Source organism: Sodiomyces alkalinus (assembly GCF_003711515.1).
Source record: "Sodiomyces alkalinus F11 unplaced genomic scaffold SODALscaffold_11, whole genome shotgun sequence".
NCBI classification, from domain to species: Eukaryota; Fungi; Ascomycota; class Sordariomycetes; order Glomerellales; family Plectosphaerellaceae; genus Sodiomyces; species Sodiomyces alkalinus.
The window spans coordinates 1167807-1190294 of record NW_021167089.1 but is presented as its reverse complement, the minus strand read 5'-3'; the positions used below and the strand labels follow the sequence as shown (position 1 = coordinate 1190294).

The 22488-nt window shown below is 53.9% G+C and overlaps 9 protein-coding genes and 1 non-coding gene across 10 annotated transcripts in view; 2 read left to right on the top strand and 8 right to left on the bottom strand.

Moving 5' to 3' along the window:
* Positions 1–106: 106 nt before the first annotated feature.
* Positions 107–2214, bottom strand: SODALDRAFT_337520 (hypothetical protein; the record flags this gene model as incomplete). Its single annotated transcript, XM_028612701.1, has 3 exons — positions 107–233; positions 342–1483; positions 1600–2214. The coding sequence occupies 3 exons, from the start codon at positions 2212–2214 to the stop codon at positions 107–109; spliced, it is 1884 nt and encodes a 627-aa protein (XP_028463378.1).
* Positions 2215–3200: 986 nt separating this feature from the next.
* On the bottom strand, positions 3201–3306 carry SODALDRAFT_t188. The gene has a single exon. It is a non-coding gene; the product is annotated as a tRNA-Ser (tRNA).
* A 327-nt stretch (positions 3307–3633) lies between these two features.
* SODALDRAFT_69958 (hypothetical protein) lies at positions 3634–4458 on the bottom strand. Its single transcript, XM_028615595.1, has one exon. It carries the CDS (start codon positions 4294–4296, stop codon positions 3859–3861), a length of 438 nt encoding a protein of 145 aa, XP_028463377.1. The 5' UTR covers positions 4297–4458; the 3' UTR covers positions 3634–3858.
* A 376-nt stretch (positions 4459–4834) lies between these two features.
* Positions 4835–6452, bottom strand: SODALDRAFT_328936 (hypothetical protein). The gene is made up of 5 exons (XM_028610807.1): positions 5791–6452; positions 5623–5696; positions 5496–5530; positions 5234–5406; positions 4835–5178 (listed from the first exon to the last, which is right to left on the bottom strand). The coding sequence occupies exons 1-5, from the start codon at positions 6444–6446 to the stop codon at positions 5148–5150; spliced, it is 969 nt and encodes a 322-aa protein (XP_028463376.1). The 5' UTR covers positions 6447–6452; the 3' UTR covers positions 4835–5147.
* Positions 6453–9924: 3472 nt separating this feature from the next.
* SODALDRAFT_337519 (hypothetical protein) lies at positions 9925–14484 on the top strand (the record flags this gene model as incomplete). Its single annotated transcript, XM_028612700.1, has 7 exons — positions 9925–9968; positions 10126–11923; positions 11954–11977; positions 12126–13267; positions 13341–13863; positions 13935–14049; positions 14165–14484. The coding sequence occupies 7 exons, from the start codon at positions 9925–9927 to the stop codon at positions 14482–14484; spliced, it is 3966 nt and encodes a 1321-aa protein (XP_028463375.1).
* Positions 14173–15139, top strand: SODALDRAFT_69927 (hypothetical protein). Its single transcript, XM_028615594.1, has 2 exons — positions 14173–14522; positions 14587–15139. The coding sequence occupies exons 1-2, from the start codon at positions 14488–14490 to the stop codon at positions 15053–15055; spliced, it is 504 nt and encodes a 167-aa protein (XP_028463374.1). The 5' UTR covers positions 14173–14487; the 3' UTR covers positions 15056–15139.
* A 233-nt stretch (positions 15140–15372) lies between these two features.
* SODALDRAFT_69869 (hypothetical protein) lies at positions 15373–16871 on the bottom strand. Its single transcript, XM_028615593.1, has 3 exons — positions 16583–16871; positions 16454–16514; positions 15373–16395 (listed from the first exon to the last, which is right to left on the bottom strand). The coding sequence occupies exons 1-3, from the start codon at positions 16772–16774 to the stop codon at positions 15458–15460; spliced, it is 1191 nt and encodes a 396-aa protein (XP_028463373.1). The 5' UTR covers positions 16775–16871; the 3' UTR covers positions 15373–15457.
* A 392-nt stretch (positions 16872–17263) lies between these two features.
* SODALDRAFT_381728 (5'-nucleotidase domain-containing protein) lies at positions 17264–19693 on the bottom strand. The gene is made up of 3 exons (XM_028615182.1): positions 19440–19693; positions 19051–19323; positions 17264–18976 (listed from the first exon to the last, which is right to left on the bottom strand). The coding sequence occupies exons 2-3, from the start codon at positions 19193–19195 to the stop codon at positions 17391–17393; spliced, it is 1731 nt and encodes a 576-aa protein (XP_028463372.1). The 5' UTR covers positions 19196–19323; positions 19440–19693; the 3' UTR covers positions 17264–17390.
* Positions 18985–19899, bottom strand: SODALDRAFT_69768 (hypothetical protein). The gene has a single exon (XM_028615592.1). It carries the CDS (start codon positions 19702–19704, stop codon positions 19192–19194), a length of 513 nt encoding a protein of 170 aa, XP_028463371.1. The 5' UTR covers positions 19705–19899; the 3' UTR covers positions 18985–19191.
* Positions 19900–21615: 1716 nt separating this feature from the next.
* SODALDRAFT_328928 (cytochrome P450) overlaps positions 21616–22488 on the bottom strand; it is a 2449-nt gene continuing 1576 nt past the window's right edge. Inside the window, exon 2 of the mRNA XM_028610806.1 lies at positions 21616–22480. Within this exon, the coding sequence (XP_028463370.1) occupies positions 21752–22480 (729 nt within the window). The 3' untranslated portion in view covers positions 21616–21751. The remainder of the gene's footprint in view (positions 22481–22488) is intronic.

The following is a 22488-nucleotide window of genomic DNA, read 5'->3' as shown; positions in this document are numbered from 1 at the left end:
AAGTACCTTGGCATTCCATTCCTATCGACGATTGCTTTTTCTGTCTTCCCGTTGCCTAAACCGAAATCCTTGCATCTTCCGTCGTCATTATCCGAAAATGACAAGCTCAGACAGCGCCAGCTGAAATCATCTTCTTCCGCAGGTAGTTCTTGTATTCGCTGATGGAGCCGTCCCAAGCCTTGATGGTTTTGTTCTCGCACACCAGAATCTGCTTGGCAATCTTGTCGAGCAATCTATACAATAAGCGTCAGCAATCGGCGATCTGGCAAGGCGAGCTAGAAGAGGAGGAAAGAGAGGGGAGAGTAGGGGGGGGGGAAGGGATCAGAAGGGGTGGTACGTACCTGAAATCGTGGCTGACGACGACAACACCTCCGCTAAAAGCGTTGATGGCGTCGGCGAGGGAGTCGATGGTGGGAATATCCAGGCCGTTGGTAGGTTCGTCGAGCAGCAGCATATTGGGGCTTTCAATGGCCAGGAGGGCGAACACGATACGACTCCGCTGGCCATCAGACAGCGTGCCGATGAGCGATGTTTGGGCCTCGCCTGTCAGGCCGTAACGACCCAACTGCTGGCGCCAGTACTGGTAGTCTTGGGACAAGTGGCTGTACTTGCTGCGGACGAACTCGAGAGCCGACTTGGTCAGGTCGAGCTGCTCGGCACTGTGCTGCGAGTAAAGGCCCAGTTTGAGATGCGTGTGCCGGGTCACGGAGCCCCCGGTAGGTGACAGCTTGCCTGTCATCAGCCGGAGAAGCGTCGACTTGCCCACACCGTTCGGTCCGACGAGGGCAGTCCTCGAATCCATGTCGAAACCGAGGTCCAGGTTGCGGTACAGATCGTCCTTCGGGTCGCCCGAGTACGAGAAGGTGACGTTGTCGAACGACAGGACGGGAGGAGGCAGCTTGCTAACCTCGGCGAAGCGGAAAGTGAAGACGCGGTCCTGATGGACAGGCTCGATGAAACCGTCGGCCTCCATCTTGTCGAGGATCTTCTGGCGAGATTTGGCCTGCTTGACGAGGTTGGCGTAGGTACCGGCGCTGGCGATGAACTTCTTGATGTGAACAATTTCCTCCTGCTGCTTGCTGTACGCTTTCATCTGGTTCGTCTCCTGTTCGGTACGAGTCTTTATGTACGACTCGTAGTTACCACCGTAGTACAGGAGTTGTTTCTGCCTCATATCAATCATGTTGGTGCACACGCCGTTGAGGAAATCCATGGAGTGCGAGACAAGCACCAGGGTGCGCTCCCACTTCTTGAGATACTCCTCCAACCACACGCAGGCCTCAAGATCCAAATGAGCGGTAGGATCGTCAAGAAGCAGAAGGGAGGGCTTGACGAAGAGGGCCTTGGCAAGAGCCACGCGCATACGCCAACCACCCGACATGTCCTTGGTCATTTTGTGGATGGTTACTTTGTTGAAGCCTAGACCAGTAAGGATTAGGGAGGCACGGGTAGAGAAGGTTGACGGATCCATCTTCTCCATGTGCTATGTCAAAGGTCACAAGTTAACACGCTTGTCGGTCATCCAAAAAAAAAAACCCCCAGACAGGGTTACTAGGGTCCAAGGGGAATAAGTAAGAAAGGAAGGGAGGGTTGACTGACGTCGTAAATGTCCATGAGGACGGGGCTCTCAGGACCGTCTTCCTCGAGGATCCTCTCGGCCAGCTGATCGAGACGATCCATTTCACGCTCGGCCTCCTTGACAACCCATTCAAGGGCACCAAGATCGGTAGGTGGGGCGCCCTCGTTGAGGAGGTAGATGTCAACATGTTCGGGAATGGGAAACTCGCGCGCGGCGATGGCCTTCAGGAAGGTACTCTTGCCACAGCCGTTCTCACCCAGCAAGCCATAGCGGCGGCCAAAGTTGAGCTCAAGGATAGAGTCGTTGATCAGTTGGCGGCCATGGAAGACCAGGCTGGTGCTGCTGATCTTGACGTCGCGACTGGAGGGGGTGGAGTCGAGCACACCGGTGGTGACGCGGTCCGAGAGACCATGCTTGTCCAGCTGGGCTGCGAGACGCTTGACCTCGTCCATCTTGTCGGACGAGGTCGCGGGAGCATCTGACTCAATGGGGTTGCCATTGGCATCGATGGCGGGCTCATCGCCGTTGACTGAAGAAGCAGTGGTACTGATATTCTTGCCCTTCTTGAGTCCCTTCTGTTTGCCCTCGGCGGCCTTCTTTGCGAGCCTCTTCTCCTTGGACGCGGAAGGGGCCATCTTGACGGTTAGTAGCGAAGGTTGGGTATGTCGAGGATGGAGGCGGAAGATGAGGATAAGCGTAGGGTAGGTACGCAACAACAGGGTCGAGGGATCGAACGGAGCGATCAACCTGCAAAACTGCGCAAGGTCTCGAGAGGCGGGAACCCGAGCGATCGCAAGATTAGATCCTCGTCAAAAAGCTGCCGAGGGTTTGCTGCTATAACAAGAAAGAATTCCGCAACTATCAAGGAGAGACCCAAGTGGAAAGGGGAATGGATAGGTAGGGACTTGGGTCAACTGATAGACGATAAGGCGTCGAGAGAAGATGAAGATGCAGTGGGAGAAAGTCAAACACTCAAATCTTGAATGTTATCAGAAAAAGGTTGGTGGGGGTGGGCAAAAGTGATAGTGCATTGTCACAGCATCAGCGGTGGAGGTGGCGGTGGGGATTTATTTGTGGGCCTTTAAACAGAGTTTTGTTCTTTTTTTCTGTGAGTAGAAACTAATAAATTGTCTGAAGAGGGGGAAGAAAAAATTGAAGCACCGAGTACCTACGAGGCAGACACAGGGTACCGTCCATGGCGGGCAAATTCTGGTGGCAAAAGATACTCATCTTCGTGCCCAGGTTACCGTTACGTACCTTACTGTGGGGTTTATCCTTCGTTGACCCCTCCAACAGCGGGGCACATGCAGTAAAGTAAGGCATCAAGCAAAAAGTTGGCGGGGCTGTGCTGCCTTATGCCTAAGGTATTAATGCCCTGATATTCGCACCTAATCGTAAGCCTTTGCTTTCTTCGATATAACAAGAAAAAATAAGACTTAAACAATAATCCTATTTTGTATAATCAGGTTATATTACCTACCTACGCACCCCGAGCTGCACCTCTCAGGTCTTCTTCTTCTCTTCCTTGCCTCTGCGTGAATTGTCCATACGATATACCTACCTATGTCATCAGCAACTCATGTTGTTGAATCACGTGAATCTTTGTGTCAGAAGAGCAAAACGATGCGAGTGAGATTCGAACTCACGCTCCCGAAGGAACAGCGTTATATTATTACCTAGAAGATTCTAATAGCAGCGCTGCGCGTTAACCACTCCGCCATCGCACCTTTTGGTAATGGTTCCCCAGTCCCGGTTGGCAAGACCTCAAATAGTGCAGGCAGGCGAGCCCGACACTGTCAGCTAAAGCTCGTCTCGTAGTTCTGGACTGCCGAGTAATAAATCCTAGGATGCCTTAACTTCACCAAGATTGCTGTATTTACTGGTGTGATGTCTGGGCGATTTGGTTCGCGGAACTATTTGTGGTCCATTTCAGGGCCACGCCGAGTGAGCTACCGGGATGGCTTACCGAGATTGCTCACCATTTTCCGGCGCCTGTTTCTGATAACCAAGTGGCTTGCTAATTGAAACATACCCAATTCTCTGGCATTGTCTTACCCGAAAATCAGAAGACTTGAATTTACGTGTCCCTTCACATGTATTGGAAGATGCCTTCTTTTCGGGTATGTATCTCATCATAAATTATTTGAAGGTGGATTGGCTGCCATTTCTGAAGACAGCTTGGTGCTATTAATTATACACAACGTATCTCGACCAACAGGAGACTTTTCACCTTTCGCAAGCCAGCCCGTGTACTCCGTACACATAATACAGGAAAGGCCTCAGGCTTGTTCATTGCTCTTGAGGTTCTCATACATCGTCTCCCCGCCCGCATGCTGCTGTTTGGGCCCCGTACCACCAGCGGCCCGCAGCTGGGTCTGCTGGAACTGCCGCTCCGCCAACCGTGCGGGGTCGTCCTCGCTTCCGGGCTCGGCGTTTAGGGCCTTCTGGAGGCCGTCCTCGGTGCCCTCGTAGTCGATGCCCTCCTTCAGGTTCTTGCCGTGCGGGCCCGACTTGTCCTTAATGTACTGGCTGGCGATGTAGGTAGGGGCTGCTCCTCCCTGGCCACCGCTGGCGCCGAGGACTGATGTCGCGCTCTGCAGCTTGCCGCTCGATTCTGTAGCCGACGGAACGTTTTCGTTGCCAGACTGCTTCGTGATCCCGGATTCGGACTTGGTTTTTGCGCCAGTGTTCTCGGAAAATTGTCCACCATGAGCCATAGACTCGGCGGCGAGGGATCCAGAGACGCGACCGGCGCCCTCTTGGTTTACAGGGGCGTCTTTGCCCACGGTAACCTGTCAATAAAAGGTATTGTGAGTATTGATGAATGATCACCTCCAGCTCATGCCTACTTCATTCATGGCATGTCCGGGGGGGGGGGGTTTACGTACCTTAGTTCCTTCGCTAGGAGCCTTGCCAGACATTTTCAGGTTCTATTGCGAATTCAGGTTCAGAGTAGAAAGTCGCTTCGAGTTATTCGGGTGATCGTGGAATTCCTCTCTTGGGTTGACAGTTTTGAAAAGAACTGATTGATGTTAATTTGCGAGATCGACCAGAGAATGCGGGCACTGCCGTATAAGAAGTTTGAGCTTCAAGGACATGACATCACCACGACCACGCGTGACTTTGTCGCGACAGTGTACCTTTAGGCTTGCCTGGAAGCCGAGGATACATTTTACTGAGGTAGACATCTCCCGATTGCAAAATGGAATGAGATGAAAGAATGACTTCAGCCGCTCCACTGTTCGTTGTTCGTTGCTGCCGTTGTTAGACTCCATGTCAATGGAGCTTCTGAAGATTACATCATACCCAGCCGTCGGCGTCCTAGTTATGTCATAATTAACGGGGAGTACTGGCATCTCACTCGGACGGGTAGAGACTTCAGTAAGGTAGGCAATCGACGCTAAGCTAGGACATGTTATTGTTTCTGATCATGGTCTTACTCTTACTCGGATACATTCGGTCGTTCTCCGATCTCCCTCCAGTGTGTTGAATCCGCCCTGGTGAGAGCTAAATTCCACGGAGACGAGACCTAGATCCGATAGGCCAGGTAGTGAAGCCAAATTCCGCGTCACTTCTCTTCTTCAGTGTGTAGCAAAATCCTTTGCCACGTCGTTCAGTTGCGATCTGAACAAGCAAGTGATAATATCGACTTACCAAGACACAACCCAGGAAGATTTGCCGTTCAAGCTTCTACACACGGCCTGGCTACTTGCGTTGTCCGCGGCCACATCGGCTGATCCCCATCCGTCGGTGCCGTATTCCGTCGTTCTTTCGCGTAAGAGCTTGACCGCCACTGCGCTGGCCAAGCCCCTGCGGCGGTATGGATCCTGTGCGGTTTGGATCTAGGAGTCAACGGTCCTGAAGGAGCAGGAGACGTAAACTGGGGGCGTCGGGGGGTATAGGTATAAAGCTTTACCTCGCAATGCAGGCTGGCCAAGGAGCCATCAGGGGCTACGTACGTCGTACGTACGCGTTTAGTTGTTTAACAAGGTGGCTAAGGTATGTGTGGCTATTAGGTGATAGGTAGTGAAGGTTATACGTACCGAGAAACGCCCACGCAATCGGCGTCCCGTCTCGGAGTCTGATGACCATGCCCGAGAGGGCAAGAAGCGTTTTTCTGCGTCAGATAAGCCCACGCATCAGCACGTGTCGAGCCCCGTCACCAGATGTCCCGCTTGTTGCGAATTTATGAATTAGACTTATGAACATACACCTCTCGCGGAATGTGCGTTCGTGCCTTGACAACATGGCAGTTGTCGAGTGTAGGCCTGCCATAGCGCATGCCCTCTGGCAGAGCAACGTCGGCAGAGGGCAGCTCAACTACTCGGAAGAGGAACTTGTCATAGTCACCCCTTTCGGTGATAGAAAATCCAGGAGCGCGGGCGCGAATTATTTGACGCACATGGTTATTTATGGTACCGATGAGCACGGCGCTTGGGTAGGCAAGTGGGGCGTCGTGCTCATGGACGAGGCGCCGCACGCCATGGAGGACGGAGAGAATCTGGGCTTCGGCCAAGGCCACCTCGTCGGGAGGGAGAGCAGGAGAAGCGGAGTCGTTCAGGGCATCCTCCAGGGTCGAGTAGATCCACATGTTAGTCTCGGGTCCGCGGGAGAGATCCAGGTACGCGGCCGTGAAGTGCCTTGGCGTTCGGCAGATTGTATGATTTTGTTCGGGGGACCCTGGCTGTCCGATCCCCTGAATGGGGTCATCGGTGGCAACTAGGACACGGGAGGAAGGGGTGCTTCCTCCCGGAAAGGAGGTAGACTGGAGGCGGCGAAGGAGAGGGAGAGAGGCGGGGAGATGCGAGGTTAGCAAATTATTGAGGCCGTCTGGCACAGCGGTACAGACGAAGGCTTCATGGACCATCTCGAGGCTTTGCAACCGATTGTCTGATGATAGTTGCCACAGTCACACAGTCGCATTAGCCTACCTTGTTAAGGTATCCGGTAAGTGCTACAGAAGCCAAGTTGCGCAGTCGGATGTCCTGCAGTAACAGGTTTGCAACATACCTGCGTAGAAACGCGCTAATCGGGAAGTAGAATTTCCTCGCCTATTATAGTAAGGCACGAAACGACGCTATTATCGCGAGGAATATTAAAGCAGGATAATAGGTATTAGGGTAGTAGCCGGTTAATCGGGTAAAGGTAGTTCTAAGCCTATAGCTCTTAGATAAGGATTCCCGTATACGCCCGATAACTCCTTTAAGGTAAGCTAGTACTAGCTAAAATTAGTAAGTAATGTCCTAGGGCTTATAGGATCTTCGGGAGATATAGAAAGAGCTATCTTTTAGCCGGAAAACCCCTTATATTATTACCCGCTATACTTAGCGGCTATTTACGAAAGTATTAAAGGTATTAGATAAAAAAGACGTTTTAATAGTAAAGAGGTAATTCTAGCTTAGTTAGTTAAAGGTATAATTAGATCTAGAAAGGCTGAAAAAGAGGGTAAAAATGCCTTTAGAGGTAAACGAATAGTTTACCTCTATCGAGGTAATTATTATTATTATTATTATTAATCTTACTCCGCTATCCTAACTAATCTATAATTATTATTTTAGGAGCCTTTCTAGGCTATACGGTCCTTCTCGGGTGGCTATAGAGGGGAAAACCCAGGTAAAACCCGGGGAAAACCTTTATACACTTCCTTAGGTGGAGTAGTGCCGCTACGGGGCCGACGTGGCCCCGGTTCGTCTCTGCTACGTATCTGGATTATACCTCTAGGCTAGTGGCTAACGGGAAGTATGGCAGGCTAGTGGTTAGGTAGGTTAGCCTAAGCTAATCGTTAGCGACGGAGTGGAGGCCGAGGGGGGTACCGCCGCGCCTCCGCGGTGCGGCAGTTACGTCCCTTTAGCCTCGGCCTCCCTACGTCTCCGAGGATTATGCCTTTTATTCCTTCCGTTCGGTTAATAAAGAGTATAGGGGAGGCAGGCGCCTCCTGCCTCCCCTAAGTAGGTTCCTGCTATATCCGGCGGCAGGTAGGGAGGATAGTGCTCTACCCTATTATAAAATTTAGATAGTTAATATCCTATAAGGTCTTCGTGCCTCTTTTTCCTCTCTTTTCCTTCTATAACGCTAATAAGTTCGTTATAGGTTTTCCTCCCGATCTATACCCGCTTACGGTACCGTAGGCTTATTGTTACGGCTCTATACTAATAGTGAACCCTCTAGTTTTCCTCGTTATTTCTTCCTTATAATTTAACTATAGGTGCTTCGTGGGTGGCGTCGCGGTAGCGTGGTGGCGTAGGGGTTAACTAGGTAGTATAGTATTAATTCATATATATAAATAAGTAATCCGAAGTGGCAGTATAATATAAGTTCTCTTTATAGCGCGGCGGTGCCTCGGTGGCAGCGTGCTAATAGTCGTAGATATCGTCTCCTAATAACACCAACACCAATAATAATAATCGCCGCTACGAGCGCGGCATAGTTCGTGTTATGCCGTATATAGCCCTCGGTGGCGTCGGAGTGGTGTCGTAGCGCTGACGTGGGGCAGTTACATTCGTTATAGTAAGCGTTTAGGCACTTACCCCGACGATATAGAAGCTTACGCTAACACTACGGGAACAGGCGCGGCCTATTACCAGTATGCTAACAGTCGCCGTCTATATAAGGATGTGAGTCGCCTCGGTGCCGTGGTGGTGCCGTGTGTGCGTCGTGGTGTCGAGGTAATTATAAGGGCGCGATAAAGGGGGGAGGCGTTAATTAAGCTAATTAATATATTACCTAAGGGCCACAAAGCTAGATTTAAATCTATATATATAGAATTCCTACTAGAATAGCTATATTATAGGTGAAAATAGATTTATTCTTAGATTAAGTCGTCTCGGTTAGGTAGGCGGTTAGAGGGGGTGGGCGGGTGGGGGGTGGTCCGACTTAATATAAGTACCTAAGAGGTAGGTTAAGCAGGCAATTATACATGTGTACTTCGGAAATGGTGTGGGGACGGATACCAATCAGCACGTACGTTGTACATACAACACTAGGTACATATGATCCGATTCTCATGTGAACTAAGGTAGGTAACAAGTCTAAAGACGGGCTAGCCGTTTTGGAATACCTAGGCACCCCTCACTTAATAAGGTACCTAGGGTGTACCTCGGTACATTGTACCGTGATGTCGGGCAACTCTGTAAAAATTCCCATGACGGAGGTAGTATGGATATGTATGGATATGGGTGTGAAATTCGATATCTGGGAATTTGCGGATCCCAGGGTTGACCCTTTCCATTTATTTCTGTGACGCGGCTACCTACAGGTAGGGGAAGCACGACTTTGCTGCTACTGAAGCACTAGTTGCAAGGTACTTTCGTACGTACCTTATACACCGGAGAATACAATTTCGTCTCCTCAGTGGCTCGACTGGAGAAAACGCTCCGGGCCTTCCTTTACGCGTAATGGTTTTGCCAGGGACAAACCGGAGCAAATCAAGACAATCAAGGGAAGACAAGGATACAGGACCACCCCAAGGATCAGTAGTGTAGTGCCTTGCTTTCTTCCCATGGCCGTGGGGCAGCAGAGGAACCACCTTGATATATTTCCTCTTCCCACCTTACCCCTATCGACATAGGTGTTGGCGATCCCCTTCCGATTGTTTCGATCCCTGCTTTTCTTGTCGTTTCCCTTCAGTCGCTACCTAAAAATCCCATTTTCCCTTCTCCTTTTCTATAATTATTCTATACATCCGAAGTATCTATATCGGTATCTCTTTCCCTTGCCGCCTTCCCCTGACCTGACGTCCTACCCTTGCATAAGGTACTTGATCAGGCCGTACCCGTACCTCCGGAGTACGTTAGGTGTGTACGAATACTACTCGGTACGTGTGGATATTCGCATCAACCAAAAGGTGAAGCGGGTGTGCGTAGGTGGCGTCGTTCTTCAATGGCAAGAGCGACAGTATCTCAGCCGAGGGCCCCTTCTTTCTTCTGCTCAGTTGCTGCTGTTTCCCATGGCCACCTCACGGACCTCCTCCGTACCTTGCGATCTTGAACCCTACCTGACGATATTGAACCTACAATATTCAACCCTACGATATTGAACCTACAATATTCAACCCTACGATATTGAACCTACAATATTCAACCCTACGATATTGAACCTACTACAATCAATACTTATAATCAAAAACCAATAACTACCTTACCCTAGGTAGGGATCGGAACTCCACAGATCGAAATCGGAATCGAAATCTACCCTACCTACTGCGTACCGTGACGAGTTCTGTAAAGTAACCTATTCCTATCGGTCATGGTCTCGTACTCCGTAGACCTCATCGCGAAAAGTCTCGACCCGGTTTCCTCTTCCTCTTCCTCTTCCGCTTCATCTCCCTCTATCTCAACTCAAAAATCATGCACCAGAATTTCGAGGGCGCCCGTGAACGGGAAACCCTCAAGTACGTTGTCTCCCTTCCCCTTCCCGTCCCCGTTTTCCCCGTTCCCCGTTCCCCGTTCCCCCTTCCTCACCCCTTGCACCTCAACATGTCGGTCTTACATATATACATACCTTTCTATCTTCGTTTCGACTGACCGCCGTGTCTGTCGTTCCCTCAGATATCAACACGCCTTCCCTGTTCCAACTGCAGTGGTCAACGACCCAACGGCTCCCGTCCCCCGTGATGCCGTCGCTTCTTGTGCCGACTCAGCCTTAACCGCCTTTGCCCAGCTGGCTTCCCTTCGCCTCAACACCACCCGCGCTCTCATCTCCCTCTTCGACCGCGAACACCAGTATGTGGTCGCCGAGGCCACTCAGTCCATCCCTCTCAGCCCGGGCATCCAGTACCCCGAGGAAGGTCGAAATCACTTGTGGCTTTGTGGGGCCGCTGTCCCTCGATCTTATGGCATTTGCGAGCACGTCCTCCTTGGTGTCACCGGCGGTCCGGATACCCCCGGCTCCTTCGTCCAGCCTCCCAATGGGGACCTCCATGTCTCCGTGATCCCCAACCTCGCTGAGGACACCCGGTTTGCTGACCGTCCTTATATCCGCGATGCCCCGCATTACCGATTCTACGCTGGCGTCCCCATCCGCTCGCCGAAAGGCCTTAATATTGGCGTCCTGAGCCTCTTCGACGTCACGCCTAGGGCCGCCGGCCTCGACTCGGCTGCTCTCCAGCTCATTGTTGACGTATCTCAGACTGTCATGGGCTACTTGGAGTCAAGGCGCGTTAACGACAGCTATCTTCGTAGCGAACGCATGGTGCTCGGCCTGGGCAATTTCATTCAAGGCAAGGACGAACCCTCCACTTGGTGGCCCAAGAAGAAGAAGCTCCACCCTGCCCATTGCAATGCCCATCTGAATGGTGACAGAGATGCCTCTGCCAGCCCAACCCACACGGTCAGTGTGACCGAAGATGGTGTCCAAGTTCAACCGCGCAATCGACCCGAGAGCCCCCTCCGGCCCATCGCCACCGTAAAGGACGCACCGCCCGCCTCGCAGAAGAGCGAGTCCACTGAGTCGGTCGACACCGTCCCCTCTACCGGCGCTTCCGCCTCCACCAACCGGAGTCCAAAGCCCCCCGTCGACCCGCATCAAACCGAGATGGTCAAGATCCTCACTACGGCTGCTGACATCGTCAGAGAGTGCCTCGATGTTGAGGGAACTATCTTCCTCGATGCGAGCGTGGGTTCTTTCGGCCGCCTTGTCGAGTCCGCCCATCTCACCACTCACGTCGATTCTGTCGACGACCTCACCTCCAGCAGCGAAGATAGCTCCTCCAGCCAGATCCATAACCGCCAGGATGAGCAGCCCTGCAAGGTCTTTGCCGTTTCTAGGCGGGACAAGTCGGTCACCCTCGACGGCGACAAACCTGTCAACAATTCGGTCATGATGACGGAAAGGCCTCTCGCCAAACTCCTCCGCCGCTACCCCAATGGGAGGATATTCAGCTTCGACGAAGCCGGTGCCTGGTATTCCGGGGAATCGTCTTCCGGCGATGATGCCACCGAGCCCGAAGATAAAGGCGAGAACGGCGGGCCGAGGCCATCCAAGGGGCGCAGGTCGCCACATTCACGCCGTGGCGAGGCCAAGATCATTGGCAAGCTCTTCCCGGGCGCCAGGAGCGTGGCCCTCTTCCCGCTTTGGGATCCTTTCCGCGACAAGTGGCACGCCGGTGGCTTCATTTGGAGCAAGACTCCCACCCGCATCCTCACCACCGATGCCGATTTGCCTTACCTGAGAGCTTTCGGCATGATCACAATGGCCGAAATCAGCAAGCTGGACGCCATGGTCGCCGATAAGGCGAAGACGGACATTCTGGGTTCCCTGAGTCACGAGTTACGATCTCCACTACACGGTGTGGTGGCGGCCGCCGAGCTGCTCCATGACACCCAACTCGACGTCTTTCAGATGGATGTGGTCCATGCCATTGAAATTTCCGGGAAGACGTTGCTTGACACCATTGATCATGTAAGTCACCGCCTTTTTTACTTCTTCTTCTTCTTTTTTTCTTCTTTTTTCTTTCTTTTTTTATGTCTCTTCCATTGGACGGGGTCCGTAATGTGTCCACAGCTCGTCATTGACTAACTCGACGCCTGCCTGGCGCATTTGTGAATAGTTGCTTGCCTACAGCAAAGTCAACAACTTCTTGAGCTCTTCAAGAACGCAACGCAAAAAGGTCAAGACGGTTCGCGGTCTCAGTAAGGAAGCCGAGGCGTCCATCGAATCCGGTATGGTGACGCTCGTCTCTGATATCGCGCTGGACGTCTTGGCCGAAGAGGTGATAGAAAGCGTGTTCATCGGTCACAGTTTCCAGCACACGGTGGCATCGCAACTGGCACGACACGGTGCCAAGGGCCCCATGACATCGCCACGAGAACGCCTTGATGCGATCTATTTGGCAGACACCGGAAGCACGCAAACTTCGGTTTCTGAAGAACTTCCCCAGGATCATGGGGTCGTACAGGTCATCGTCGATATCGATCCGAACCCCTACTGGTGGTTCCGCACGCAGCCGGGGGCTATCCGCCGGATCATCATGAACCTGTTTGGAAACGCGCTCAAGTATACCTCTCGTGGCCACGTCAAGATCACCTTGAGGCAAGAAGACATGGCACAAAAGGGCGCGAACCCGAACTCCATGGTCGTGCTCACTGTCGCCGACTCGGGCAAGGGCATCGGTGAAGACTTCCTGCGAAACAAGCTGTTCACGCCGTTCTCGCAGGAGGATCACCTTGCGCCTGGTACCGGCTTGGGGTTGAGTCTCGTCCGTCAGATCGTCGTCTCTCTCAACGGCTCAATCAGTGTGAAGAGTCACGTCGGCCAAGGCACTTCCGTTACCGTCTCCATCCCGTTGGCGTTTGCCCAGAAGCAGCAAGACAGTCGAGAAAACCACAGCCAGAAGCGCTCCCTCGACTGCCGCACCATCCCACCCCTCCGGGCATCTGCGATCGGATTCAGCGATGTCCCGGTCAAGTCCAGCGTGGCGGGCGAATCATCAGTCCCCCCACTGGAAAGCTTGCCCCTCAAGTGGTGCAACATTACACTCTGCGAACTGAGAACCTTAGAGGATGGTCTCGTCGCTACCGATGTGGGTCTGGCGATCTACAGTGAAACTGCTTACCGTCGACTGGACAAGACCACCCTCGATCGACATCCAGTCCCGGCAGTGGTGGTCTGCCAAAGTGCTGTGAACGCCATGAAAGTTGACCCATCCCCGTGGTCGGGGAGGAACTCCGCGTTTGAGTTCGTCCATCAACCGTGAGTTATCCGCGAGCGTCGTTTCTCCCAGATGATGGTGAAACCTAGTACTAATAGAAAATGAATTCATCAGGCACACCCCTCGAAAGTTTGGTAAAGCGGTCGTGTCCGTCCTCAACCGTTGGCGGGAATTGCAAGCCACGAGAATGCCGGCTAAACCAACTCCATCCTCTGCCTCAATGGACACGAATATCGTCTCGACCATTGCAGATGGCTTGTCAGGGATTTGTATTGTTGCCAGTCCGGGAAAGGCCTCGCTAGAGGCGATGATACCCCCGGAGGTCGTCAAGACCATGCCAGAGGGAATACGCCGACTCGGCAGTGTAGACGATGATTCCGATTTCACGTCAGTTACATCGCCTGGCATATCCTCGGATTTGACATCCCCCACGGATGTGGACATTCACGACGATGAGCAGACCTTGAGTCTCGGCGCCCAAGCAATGGCCAGTAGTGGCAAGCACACAGCCCACGACGGCAACAAGACTGGTGGTCAGCAAGCCAATGGATACCCAGTGGACGATGACAGTGAGAAGAAGACGGGCGGCCGCAGGTCGCATTTCCTTGTCGTCGATGACAACCCAATCAATCTCAAGGTTGGACGGAATCCCCCCTTGGCTACAGTACCATTTCTTAAAGGCTTTGCAAATTCTGATTCCTTGAGCAGCTTCTTTCCACATTTATGAAACGTCTACGCCGCGAACATTGTACCGCTACGAATGGCCTCGAGGCTCTAGAAACATTCACGGGATCCCCGGACAAGTTTTGCTGCATTCTGATGGGTATGTCTCTCTGTTGAACCAGCCAGACCTTTGACCGGGGGGGGGGGGGGGGGGGGGGGTGTTCGTTATTGTTGTTGTTGGGTGGTTTCGAAAACTAACCGAGTCTTCTGCGTAGATATCAATATGCCGGTCATGGATGGGTTAGAATCAACCCGTAAAATCAGACATTTCGAACGCAGCCGTCAACTACCGCCAGTTACGGTAATCGCCATCACTGGTTTGGGGTCCCAAAGCGATCGGGAGGAAGCTTTCGCCAGCGGACTGGATCTTTTTCTCACCAGGCCGGTGAGGATGGGGGAGCTTTTCGCTATCCTGAAGGAACGCGGTCTTGGAGACCAAGATTCAGAGGGTCGCATGAACAAGGAGACGAACGCGGACACGGATACGGGCACAGACACGACCACGACGAAGGCCACGACAGCGACCGCGACATGATATATGGGACAGCAAGGGCTCTGGGCAGGACGAAACAGGTATGAAATAGACCTGCATGATTAAAACGGGAAAGGAAGATGGCAGGACTACCTCCGACTTTAGAGACGATACCCCACCGAACGGCAACATGGGCTGGCTACCTTGGGCGCAGGTAGGAGTTTTTGGCGTTTCCGGATCTTTTTGGGTATTCCTTACTGGGGGAAAAGGAAAGGGGGGGATTACTTTTTTTCGGTTTCTTCTTTTCTATTCTCCCCCGTCACACTCCTGCGACGTGTTCGCAACTGCGGTTACTGCGGTTACTGCGCCCTCGGGTATACGGGACGACATTCTGGATGGTGCCACGGTCTGGTGGTTGTGTGGTTGCGGGCAGTTGTTTAAACGGCAAAGAATTTCTCGACAGGGGCAGCTGGTCAAGGAGATGACGCCTCGATGCGCGTCCTTTCGACCCGCATTGTGTATGAATATACTACAGCAAAACAGGATGACAGGCAATGGTCGACATTGGCTGATACATCGAGGTGCTCGGCACGAACATCATACAGTAACCATGGTTTTCATACTGTCCAAGTAGCATTTGAGTAGTCCCTGTGGCTGGTTGGAAGGCTTGAGTGATGCTCTTTAACCACTATTTTCTCTAGACCTATTTCGTCCGCCGTACTCTGAAGAAACGAATGCGAGCGAAGTGCATAGTAAGATAAGACCCCGGAACAAAGATGGGTGGGTGAGTGGAATAAGACGTATGTTTACACCGGGATACCCATATTCGAGCACGGTGATATGGCTATCTATTGATAGCCAGGGCATTTGCCTGTTCGAAGCCCGTGAGATGGATAACTGGGCTTACAGAGTAGACCAACATGTTGGCTGTAGACTGTTTTCCAGTATGTTCCATATCACCGAACCAAGATGAAGTGTAGAGACACTTCTTACTATAGTCCTCACACCCTCACACCCTCACACCCTCGCAAACGGTTTAAAGGTCCCAAGTCGGAAGGTCCAAGTCAACTACGATGGGCTTGTTCATGGTCCGTCCACCCACGTGGGGGTAGCTTTTGGCCATTATGGCGCAGTTGACGACACAGGTCTCCTGTCTTCCCCGTCTGCCTAGGAGGGCGGTCTGATCAGACCGATGAGAAGCTGGTTCTCCCCCAAACCCCTTGACCTCGGCCGACTCCGCGAGCGGCACGGAGGCGGACTTGGGCCCTGTCGTATGACGATGCGAGCCGTCGTTTCGCAACGGATCGCGGTCTCTGGCAGTCAGGTCGACGAGACTCATCTTCCTCCCGGCCGGGTCCGGATCAGCCCAGCGCCGCACGCCTGCCTCTTGGAAGGCGACATGGCCGCACCCCAGTTCCCAGAGAACGCGCTCCGCACCGCGGGCCTGGTGGATATGGCCGCACACGGCCAGCCGCGGCCTTACGCGCCATAACGCCCTTCGTAGCGCCTCGCAACCCGCGGGGAGGCCGTCTTTGATTTGGTGGTCGCAGTGCGTCCTGGGAGGTGTGTGGGTGACGACGACGTCGGTGTCGAGGGGTATGTCGTCCCACAACGTCGGCAGGCTCTCGGGTGGCTGTGGCTGTGGCTGTGGCTGTGGCTGTGCTGTCGGGAGCGCCGGGGGGTAGGTAAAGGCTGCGAAGATGCCATGGTGGGCGTTGCGGGGGGAGTAGGGGGAGCCGAAGACCCTGAAAGTAGTACGAGGGCCCTTGGGTGAGGTGAGGCGGATCTGAGCGGCGGCATGAGTTAGGTAGGTGATACTTGGGGAGGAGGTCATGAGGGAGATGCAGTCGTCCGCAGATGAGTCTGATGGGCCGTTTCCCCTGTCGAGCTCGCGGTCTAAAGCCAAATCATGGTTTCCTGGCATGTCGATCCCCCAAAAGGGCATCAGAGATTTGGGCAGTTCATGTCGCAGATCTTGCCATGTGAAAGGGGGGGCGCTCTTGTCATTTGGGGGCGGGGAGAGAGTAATTACCTGCGACGACAATCTTTGCCTCGAAATCGGTCTTTTCAAGCCACTGTATGGCACGGGAGAGCTGGTGACCATCCGTAATCAGCCACGTTGGACCAGGAGACTAGGGGAAGGGGGCAGAGGTAAGCTCACTTCGGAGAAAGAGCCCTGGTTTGTGAGGTCGCCGGCGTGAATGAGGACGTCTCCGCGGGGCAGGGCTGGAGTGCATCTGTGGGTATCGGATATGAGGACGAAGCGGGTACGACGTAATGTCTGTACTGGTTGGAATGGTTTGGCTGATGATGGCGACGATGCTGAGGCTGACGCCGGCGAGTTGGGCGTCATGTAAGGAGTGAGTTAAAGCACCTGTTTCGAGATATAGGCAGTAACGCAGTCCGGGTATTATATAGTATATAGTGGTGCTGTGAAGACGGGGGAGTTCTTTGATGCTTGGATTGGGTAGCACAGGAAATGGAGATGAATAATTGATTAAAAGTTGTAATTGATAGTGATGGTGATGATGGTGGGTGAGAGGCAGCGATGTTGGAGGCGAGATGTGTTACGGAAGGCCAAGGTACATGTGATTATGTAAAGGGCTTGTGCTTCGGTCTTTTTGTCATGCCACAGATTTGTACTTGTACTGGTTGTGTATCAAAGGTAACTTGTCGGTAATTACGGAGTAAAACAGAAAAAAAAGAAAAGGAAGAACGAAAAAAAAAGGGGGGGGCATGGGCATTGTCTTCCCTTGTTTTGCGGGGAAGCAGTTCTCAAAGGTCACGTCGGCTCTTGAGGGAGAAAAGAAACAAATGAGGAAAAGAGGTATGTTCCTTCGCCCTGATTGTTTCTACTAGCTAGCACTAAGTATAATAATTAATTTCGTCTATTCTCCTCCCCGACTTGCACTATCCGACTATCCATACACGGCTTGCAAGCAAAAAGACAGTAGACAATAGACAAACGTCTACAGGCCGGTCACCCTAGGGCGGGGGATGCACGTGCGGGTCGAGGTGGGAGGGGCAGCCGACGAGGTAGGCTCCGGGCCAGGGAGTTCGTCCGTCGCCTCGAAACGGCCCTCTATCTCGGCATCGATGGGGCTGTTGTTCCCGAGGTACCGGATGAGAACCTCGTCCTGCAGGTCGAGGGGCACGTAGTCGGTGGTGAGCTCGAACATGTTGTCGCCGCCGCCAGCGAGGAAGTCCAGGGTGACGACGATGTAGTCCTCGTCGTCGACGACCTCCTCGCCGTCGATCAGCAGCGAGACGATGCGCTCGCCCGGGTCGAGGGCCGGGTTGTAGCGCAGGCGCACGGAGGCGGAGACCTGGAAGCCCGAGGTGATGGGCTCGCCGTTGAACTGGTTGACGCGGCTGACGCAGCCCTCGAGCAGGCGGCGGACGTCGGCGCCGGAGAAGGTGAGCTCGGTGATGGCGTTGCCGAAGGGGAACGAGGTGAGGACCTGGCCGCGGGTGACGTTGCCGGCCTCGATGGCGGCGCGGATGCCGCCGGCGTTGATGAGGGCGAAGTCGGGCGGGCGGTCCTCGCTGGTCTCGAGGCGGTACTCGTACATGGCGTCGGCCATGACGTTGCCCAGGGTGCACTCCTCGGTCTGGCACGTGGCCTGGACGAGGTCGACGTTGGTGTAGCCGACGACGACGCCGGCGAACTCCTCGAAGGGCCCGCGCCACTCGTCGATCTGGGCCTGCAGGGCGGCGTCCTGGGCGGTGGTGTTGTCCAAGTGGATGGGCCCGCCGTGGTACGAGACCGGGTGGCCGTCCGCGTCGAAGCTGACGTCGATGTAGCCGACGTACTCGCCCCAGCGCCAGGCCTGGACGACGAAGACGTCGTGGCCGTCGCGGCCCTGGACGACGGTGGGGTAGTCGCCCTGGGGGTTCGGGTGCAGGTCGCCGAGCGGGGTGTGGGAGTGGCCGCCCATGACGAGGGAGAGGCCCGAGGTGGCGGCGGCCAGGGCCTGGTCCTCGGCGTAGCCGATGTGGGTGAGGGCGACGATGCGCTTGATGTCGGTGGTGGCGCGGATCTCGTCGATGCAGGCCTGGACCGAGTCGACGACGTCGAGGAAGCGGGTGCCCGGGCCGGGGTTGGCGATGTTGCGGGTGGTCGGGGTGGTGGCGCCGATGATGGCGACGCCCTGGTCCTCGAAGATCTTGTAGGGGATGATGGTCTGGTTGAGGGCGGTGTGGTTGGACTGGATGTTGGCGGAGATGACGGGGAAGGTCAGGTTGAGGAGGAACTCGCCGAGCTCGTCGTCGCCGCCGTCGAATTCGTGGTTGCCGAGGGTCATGGCGTCGAAGCCGAGCTGGTTGATGGTCTCGGCGATCTTCTCGCCTCGGTAGTAGGTGTAGAAGAGGGTGCCCTGGAACTCGTCGCCGGCGTTGAGCCACAGGGAGTCCTCGTAGAGGGGACGCAGCTCATCGACGGTATGCTTGACGCGGGCATAGCCGCCGTAGCAGCCGCGGGACGGGTTGGTACAGTCTGCGCCGGAAGAGGAGAATTCGTCTAGGTGAGCGTGGACATCGTTGATGTGAAAGAAGGCTAATTGAGAGAGAGACGTTGTTAGCGGTGGTTGTAGAAGGGGCCTAGGCGCGCAGAAGGAATGCCCAACATACAGACGTTGAAGTTTCCGTCGGCATCGAGACCACGTTTGGCGAGGCGTGAGCTATACAGGTGGTCTTCGTCGACTTTCTGTGGCACGGCGCTCACGACGCCCGCCAAGGCCAAGGCCAGGGCGGATGAGGCCAGTGAAGTCCTCATCTTTTCTTTTTTCTATTTCTCTTTTTTCCCCCTCTTACCCTCTTTCCCTCTCTTTCGGTCTTATGTCTAATCGCACGGGCGCGAATTAGTCGTCGAAGGAAAAGAGTGAGCAATAAAGAGAGTCTGCCCTGGTGGATGTGAAAGGTACCCAGATGGGTGTGTAAGACACGCGCCGCGGATCTACATATATAATCATGGGGGGAAAGCGGTGGCGATTCCGAAAAGGAGGAGACCTGTCGATCACAGACGGGCAGGGGGACAAGGGGACAGGCGGGCTTGAGACACAGCGAAGGGATCATGGTGGGAATTTGGGGACTTCGGGGCCCAGTTGGGGCAGGGAGGGTCCAGAATTCGGCGAGAAGACTGGATGAGAACAACATGCCAGGGTATGTTTGGCACGTTTTCACGTTGCACGTTTCGCGAGATGCTCTGCAGATGGACAATAAACAAATCTGGCTGGGAGGAGGCGTTTTGAGTTTGTTGGTACTGGGATGCCATTGCATGCTCATGCTCCTGCGGCTTCATACTCTGTACCTAGATAGGGGGTTGGCAGGGGGCGTCGCAACCACGTGTGGGCCTTGATAGGTCGGGCTCGGGCTCGGGTTCGTTCTTATCGTGGCCGTCGGTGGATCAGAGCTGCTTCCGTCCTGGGTCTTACAAGGTGGGGGGGATACATAGAATCATGATAGCGACCGAGGCGATGGACGACGACTGGACAGACAGACGAATGACGGGAAGAGACAAGGAGAACCCGTGGCGACGGTTGGCATTGCATTGGCCAATCAATGGTGCTCAGTCTCAAGAATCCTTCGAGGCCGACCCAAGCACGTGGCGTTCGGTGGTGAAGAGCTTCTTCACAGAGACGCCATAGGGTTGGTTGGTCGTACGAAATGCGAAAGCATGTGTCTCCTGGCGACGCTGGCGAATCTAACTTGGACGACGATCAACTGTCAACCGCATATAAGTATAAAAGTAATACTTCATATACTTCATACCCCCATACACAGCAGGGCGAAAGACGAGGTTGGTTGGTTATTCGAAGCGAAAATTCGATAACCGCGTTTCTTGCATCTGCACATGTAAGACGAAGGGATAGCTGTCTTTGGTTCCTTCTTCTTCCGGTGCTAGTGGCGGCCTGGGCGGTTGGAGGACCAACAAGGATCAACAAGGATCAACAAGGAGGAGGTTGAGGTTACCAAAGGAGGAAGGTCGAGAGAGTGGGTGGCTGGCTGGGAATAGGGGAGGGGCGAACGGAGATGACGACTCGGAGAGGATATCCGGTCTGGTCGACTTTTGGGCGTCCGAATGAATATATAAAGGGAATGGATTCCGGCTGTCAGGTCAGAGGCTGACGTTTGTGGGAGTTGGAGCTTATTAGGAGAGGATACAATAATAACGGCAGGGACGAGGGACGAGGGACGCACTGGGCAGGGGAAAGCACCTGGATTGGTATGACTAAGCAGATTATACCAGTTCTTCCGTAATTAGTCCGTAATCACTCCGCAATTACTCCGTAACTATGTCGTGCCTTCTCAAAGCGACGCGAAACGCGTAGCCGTACACGTAATTACAACAACGTACCTTATATTATTATTACATCCATATCTGGACTCTCGCCAAACATCAACATCACCCACCCTCTCTCTGATCTGGCTCCTTGCTATCTATCGTCTGGCCCATCCACAAGCAATGGTCGGAGTTGCGCTGCATACAACTCCCATCCATATATACTCATCTGTTCCCGAGCTACGTTGTACCCTCCTGATGGTTCGGCATTTGGTTCTGGGCCAGGGTCTCATGTCGTCCTCACGACGGCCATCCGAGTCTTTCATCAAACTTGTTTCAGACGCACTGACCTGACCCATAGGAAAGGAAGCACGAATACGACCCAATCGGCAAGTAATCACACTCACTTACCACCTGCGGCTGTCCTGTCCCTATGGGGAGGGGGAGGGGGAGGTGGCGCCGTTCTTAAGCACAACGTAGGTAGGGCCAATCTCACCGTTTAACCGCTTTACACCCACCACCTGCATACATACATACACCCTGCATACAGTAGCACACTCCGGGGAACGATGCGTTATACGTTGCAAGTTAGAGAAGCGCGAGTCACTCTATATCCGGTACTTGGGTCACCACTCCCTATTTCTCCTTTCATCTGCTCTGTTTGTTTCTAATAATGGTCTTTTACTACTACATATTATTGTTTGTCTCTTCTTTTCTCTTTTGTCTATTGTCGTCTGTCGGGAACGGCTTGGCCATCCAACTGGAGACGGTAACGACCGTGGTAGTCGAGGTGGAAAACGGACGGTCACGGTTTGGACAAGTGAGGAGGACGAGCCTGGCAAGCGATGAAGCTAGTTTCTCATCAACGGGCCACTCAGCTCAAGTTGGGATTCAATGAAGAAGAGGCCAATTTCCAAACATGGTCGCCATTCGATTATTACTATGATTCCTAAAGGGTGTTCATCGTACGGTAAGGGTACAGCCAAGGCCACGGTTCAGTCTCGTCCGTTTCAACCATTCTTGTTACATCTCGAGCAAAGTCCATCCCATTCACTCGTACCACATTTCAGTCTCCTTCAACCTGACAAAACACTGTCGAGGCTTCCTCGTAAGTTCATCATACGCAGCATACCCCGAGAGCTGTTCAGCGCAAGGCAACAGCTCAAAATGCCACACAATCAAGGTGATCATGATCTTCAGTTCAAGGTAGGCCAATCGACGGCCAAAGCAGCCGCGCATGCCCAACCCAAACGTGAGCATCGGACCAGCCGCAGAGTCGAAAACAGTGTCCCCCGTCTCGCCATCCGTCGCGAGCCACCGCTCCGGGCGGAACTGGTCCATCCCTTCCTCGTCCCACGTCTTCGGGCCGCCTCGCCCCTTGGCGCCAGCCGCCTGGGAAGTCGGGCTCCGCAGGGCTTCGTCGACGTCACACGCCGGTTCGGACATGGAGGGGCCCCAGATGGGGACCAGGATGGTGGTGCCGCGCGGGATGAAGTGGCCGAGGAGCGTGGTGTCGGTGGTGGCCTGGCGTTCGAGAAGGGGAACAGTGCACCCGCAGCGGAGGATCTCCTCGACCACCGCGTCCAGGTAGGCAACCTTATTAGTGCGGGCGATCTCCTCCGCCGACGGCGCTCGACGGTCTCGGGCGGCTGCGGCGTGAGAAGTGCGCAGGGCATCGCGGAGGGTGGATCGGACACCGGGGTGGTCCGTCAGGAACTTCAGGCCCCAAAGGAGGGTGGTGCTGCTTGTGTCGTGGCCTGCGATCACGAAGCCGAGGACCTTGGGGG

Coding starts and splice junctions, on each gene's coding strand:
- SODALDRAFT_69958 (XM_028615595.1), bottom strand. CDS start 4,296: ATGGCTCATGGTGGACAATTTTCCGAGAACACTGGCGCAAAAACCAAG.
- SODALDRAFT_328936 (XM_028610807.1), bottom strand. CDS start 6,446: ATGGTCCATGAAGCCTTCGTCTGTACCGCTGTGCCAGACGGCCTCAAT. Junction 5,407..5,495: donor TGGCCAGCCTGCATTGCGAG/GTAAAGCTTTAT, acceptor CAAACCGCACAG/GATCCATACCGCCGCAGGGG. Junction 5,179..5,233: donor TCTTCCTGGGTTGTGTCTTG/GTAAGTCGATAT, acceptor GACGTGGCAAAG/GATTTTGCTACACACTGAAG.
- SODALDRAFT_69927 (XM_028615594.1), top strand. CDS start 14,488: ATGGGACAGCAAGGGCTCTGGGCAGGACGAAACAG. Junction 14,523..14,586: donor CTCTGGGCAGGACGAAACAG/GTATGAAATAGA, acceptor CTCCGACTTTAG/AGACGATACCCCACCGAACG.
- SODALDRAFT_69869 (XM_028615593.1), bottom strand. CDS start 16,774: ATGACGCCCAACTCGCCGGCGTCAGCCTCAGCATCGTCGCCATCATCA. Junction 16,515..16,582: donor ACCAGGGCTCTTTCTCCGAA/GTGAGCTTACCT, acceptor GATGGTCACCAG/CTCTCCCGTGCCATACAGTG. Junction 16,396..16,453: donor GGCAAAGATTGTCGTCGCAG/GTAATTACTCTC, acceptor TCACATGGCAAG/ATCTGCGACATGAACTGCCC.
- SODALDRAFT_381728 (XM_028615182.1), bottom strand. CDS start 19,195: ATGAGGACTTCACTGGCCTCATCCGCCCTGGCCTTGGCCTTGGCGGGC. Junction 18,977..19,050: donor CGACGGAAACTTCAACGTCT/GTATGTTGGGCA, acceptor TCTCTCAATTAG/CCTTCTTTCACATCAACGAT.
- SODALDRAFT_69768 (XM_028615592.1), bottom strand. CDS start 19,704: ATGAGCATGCAATGGCATCCCAGTACCAACAAACTCAAAACGCCTCCT.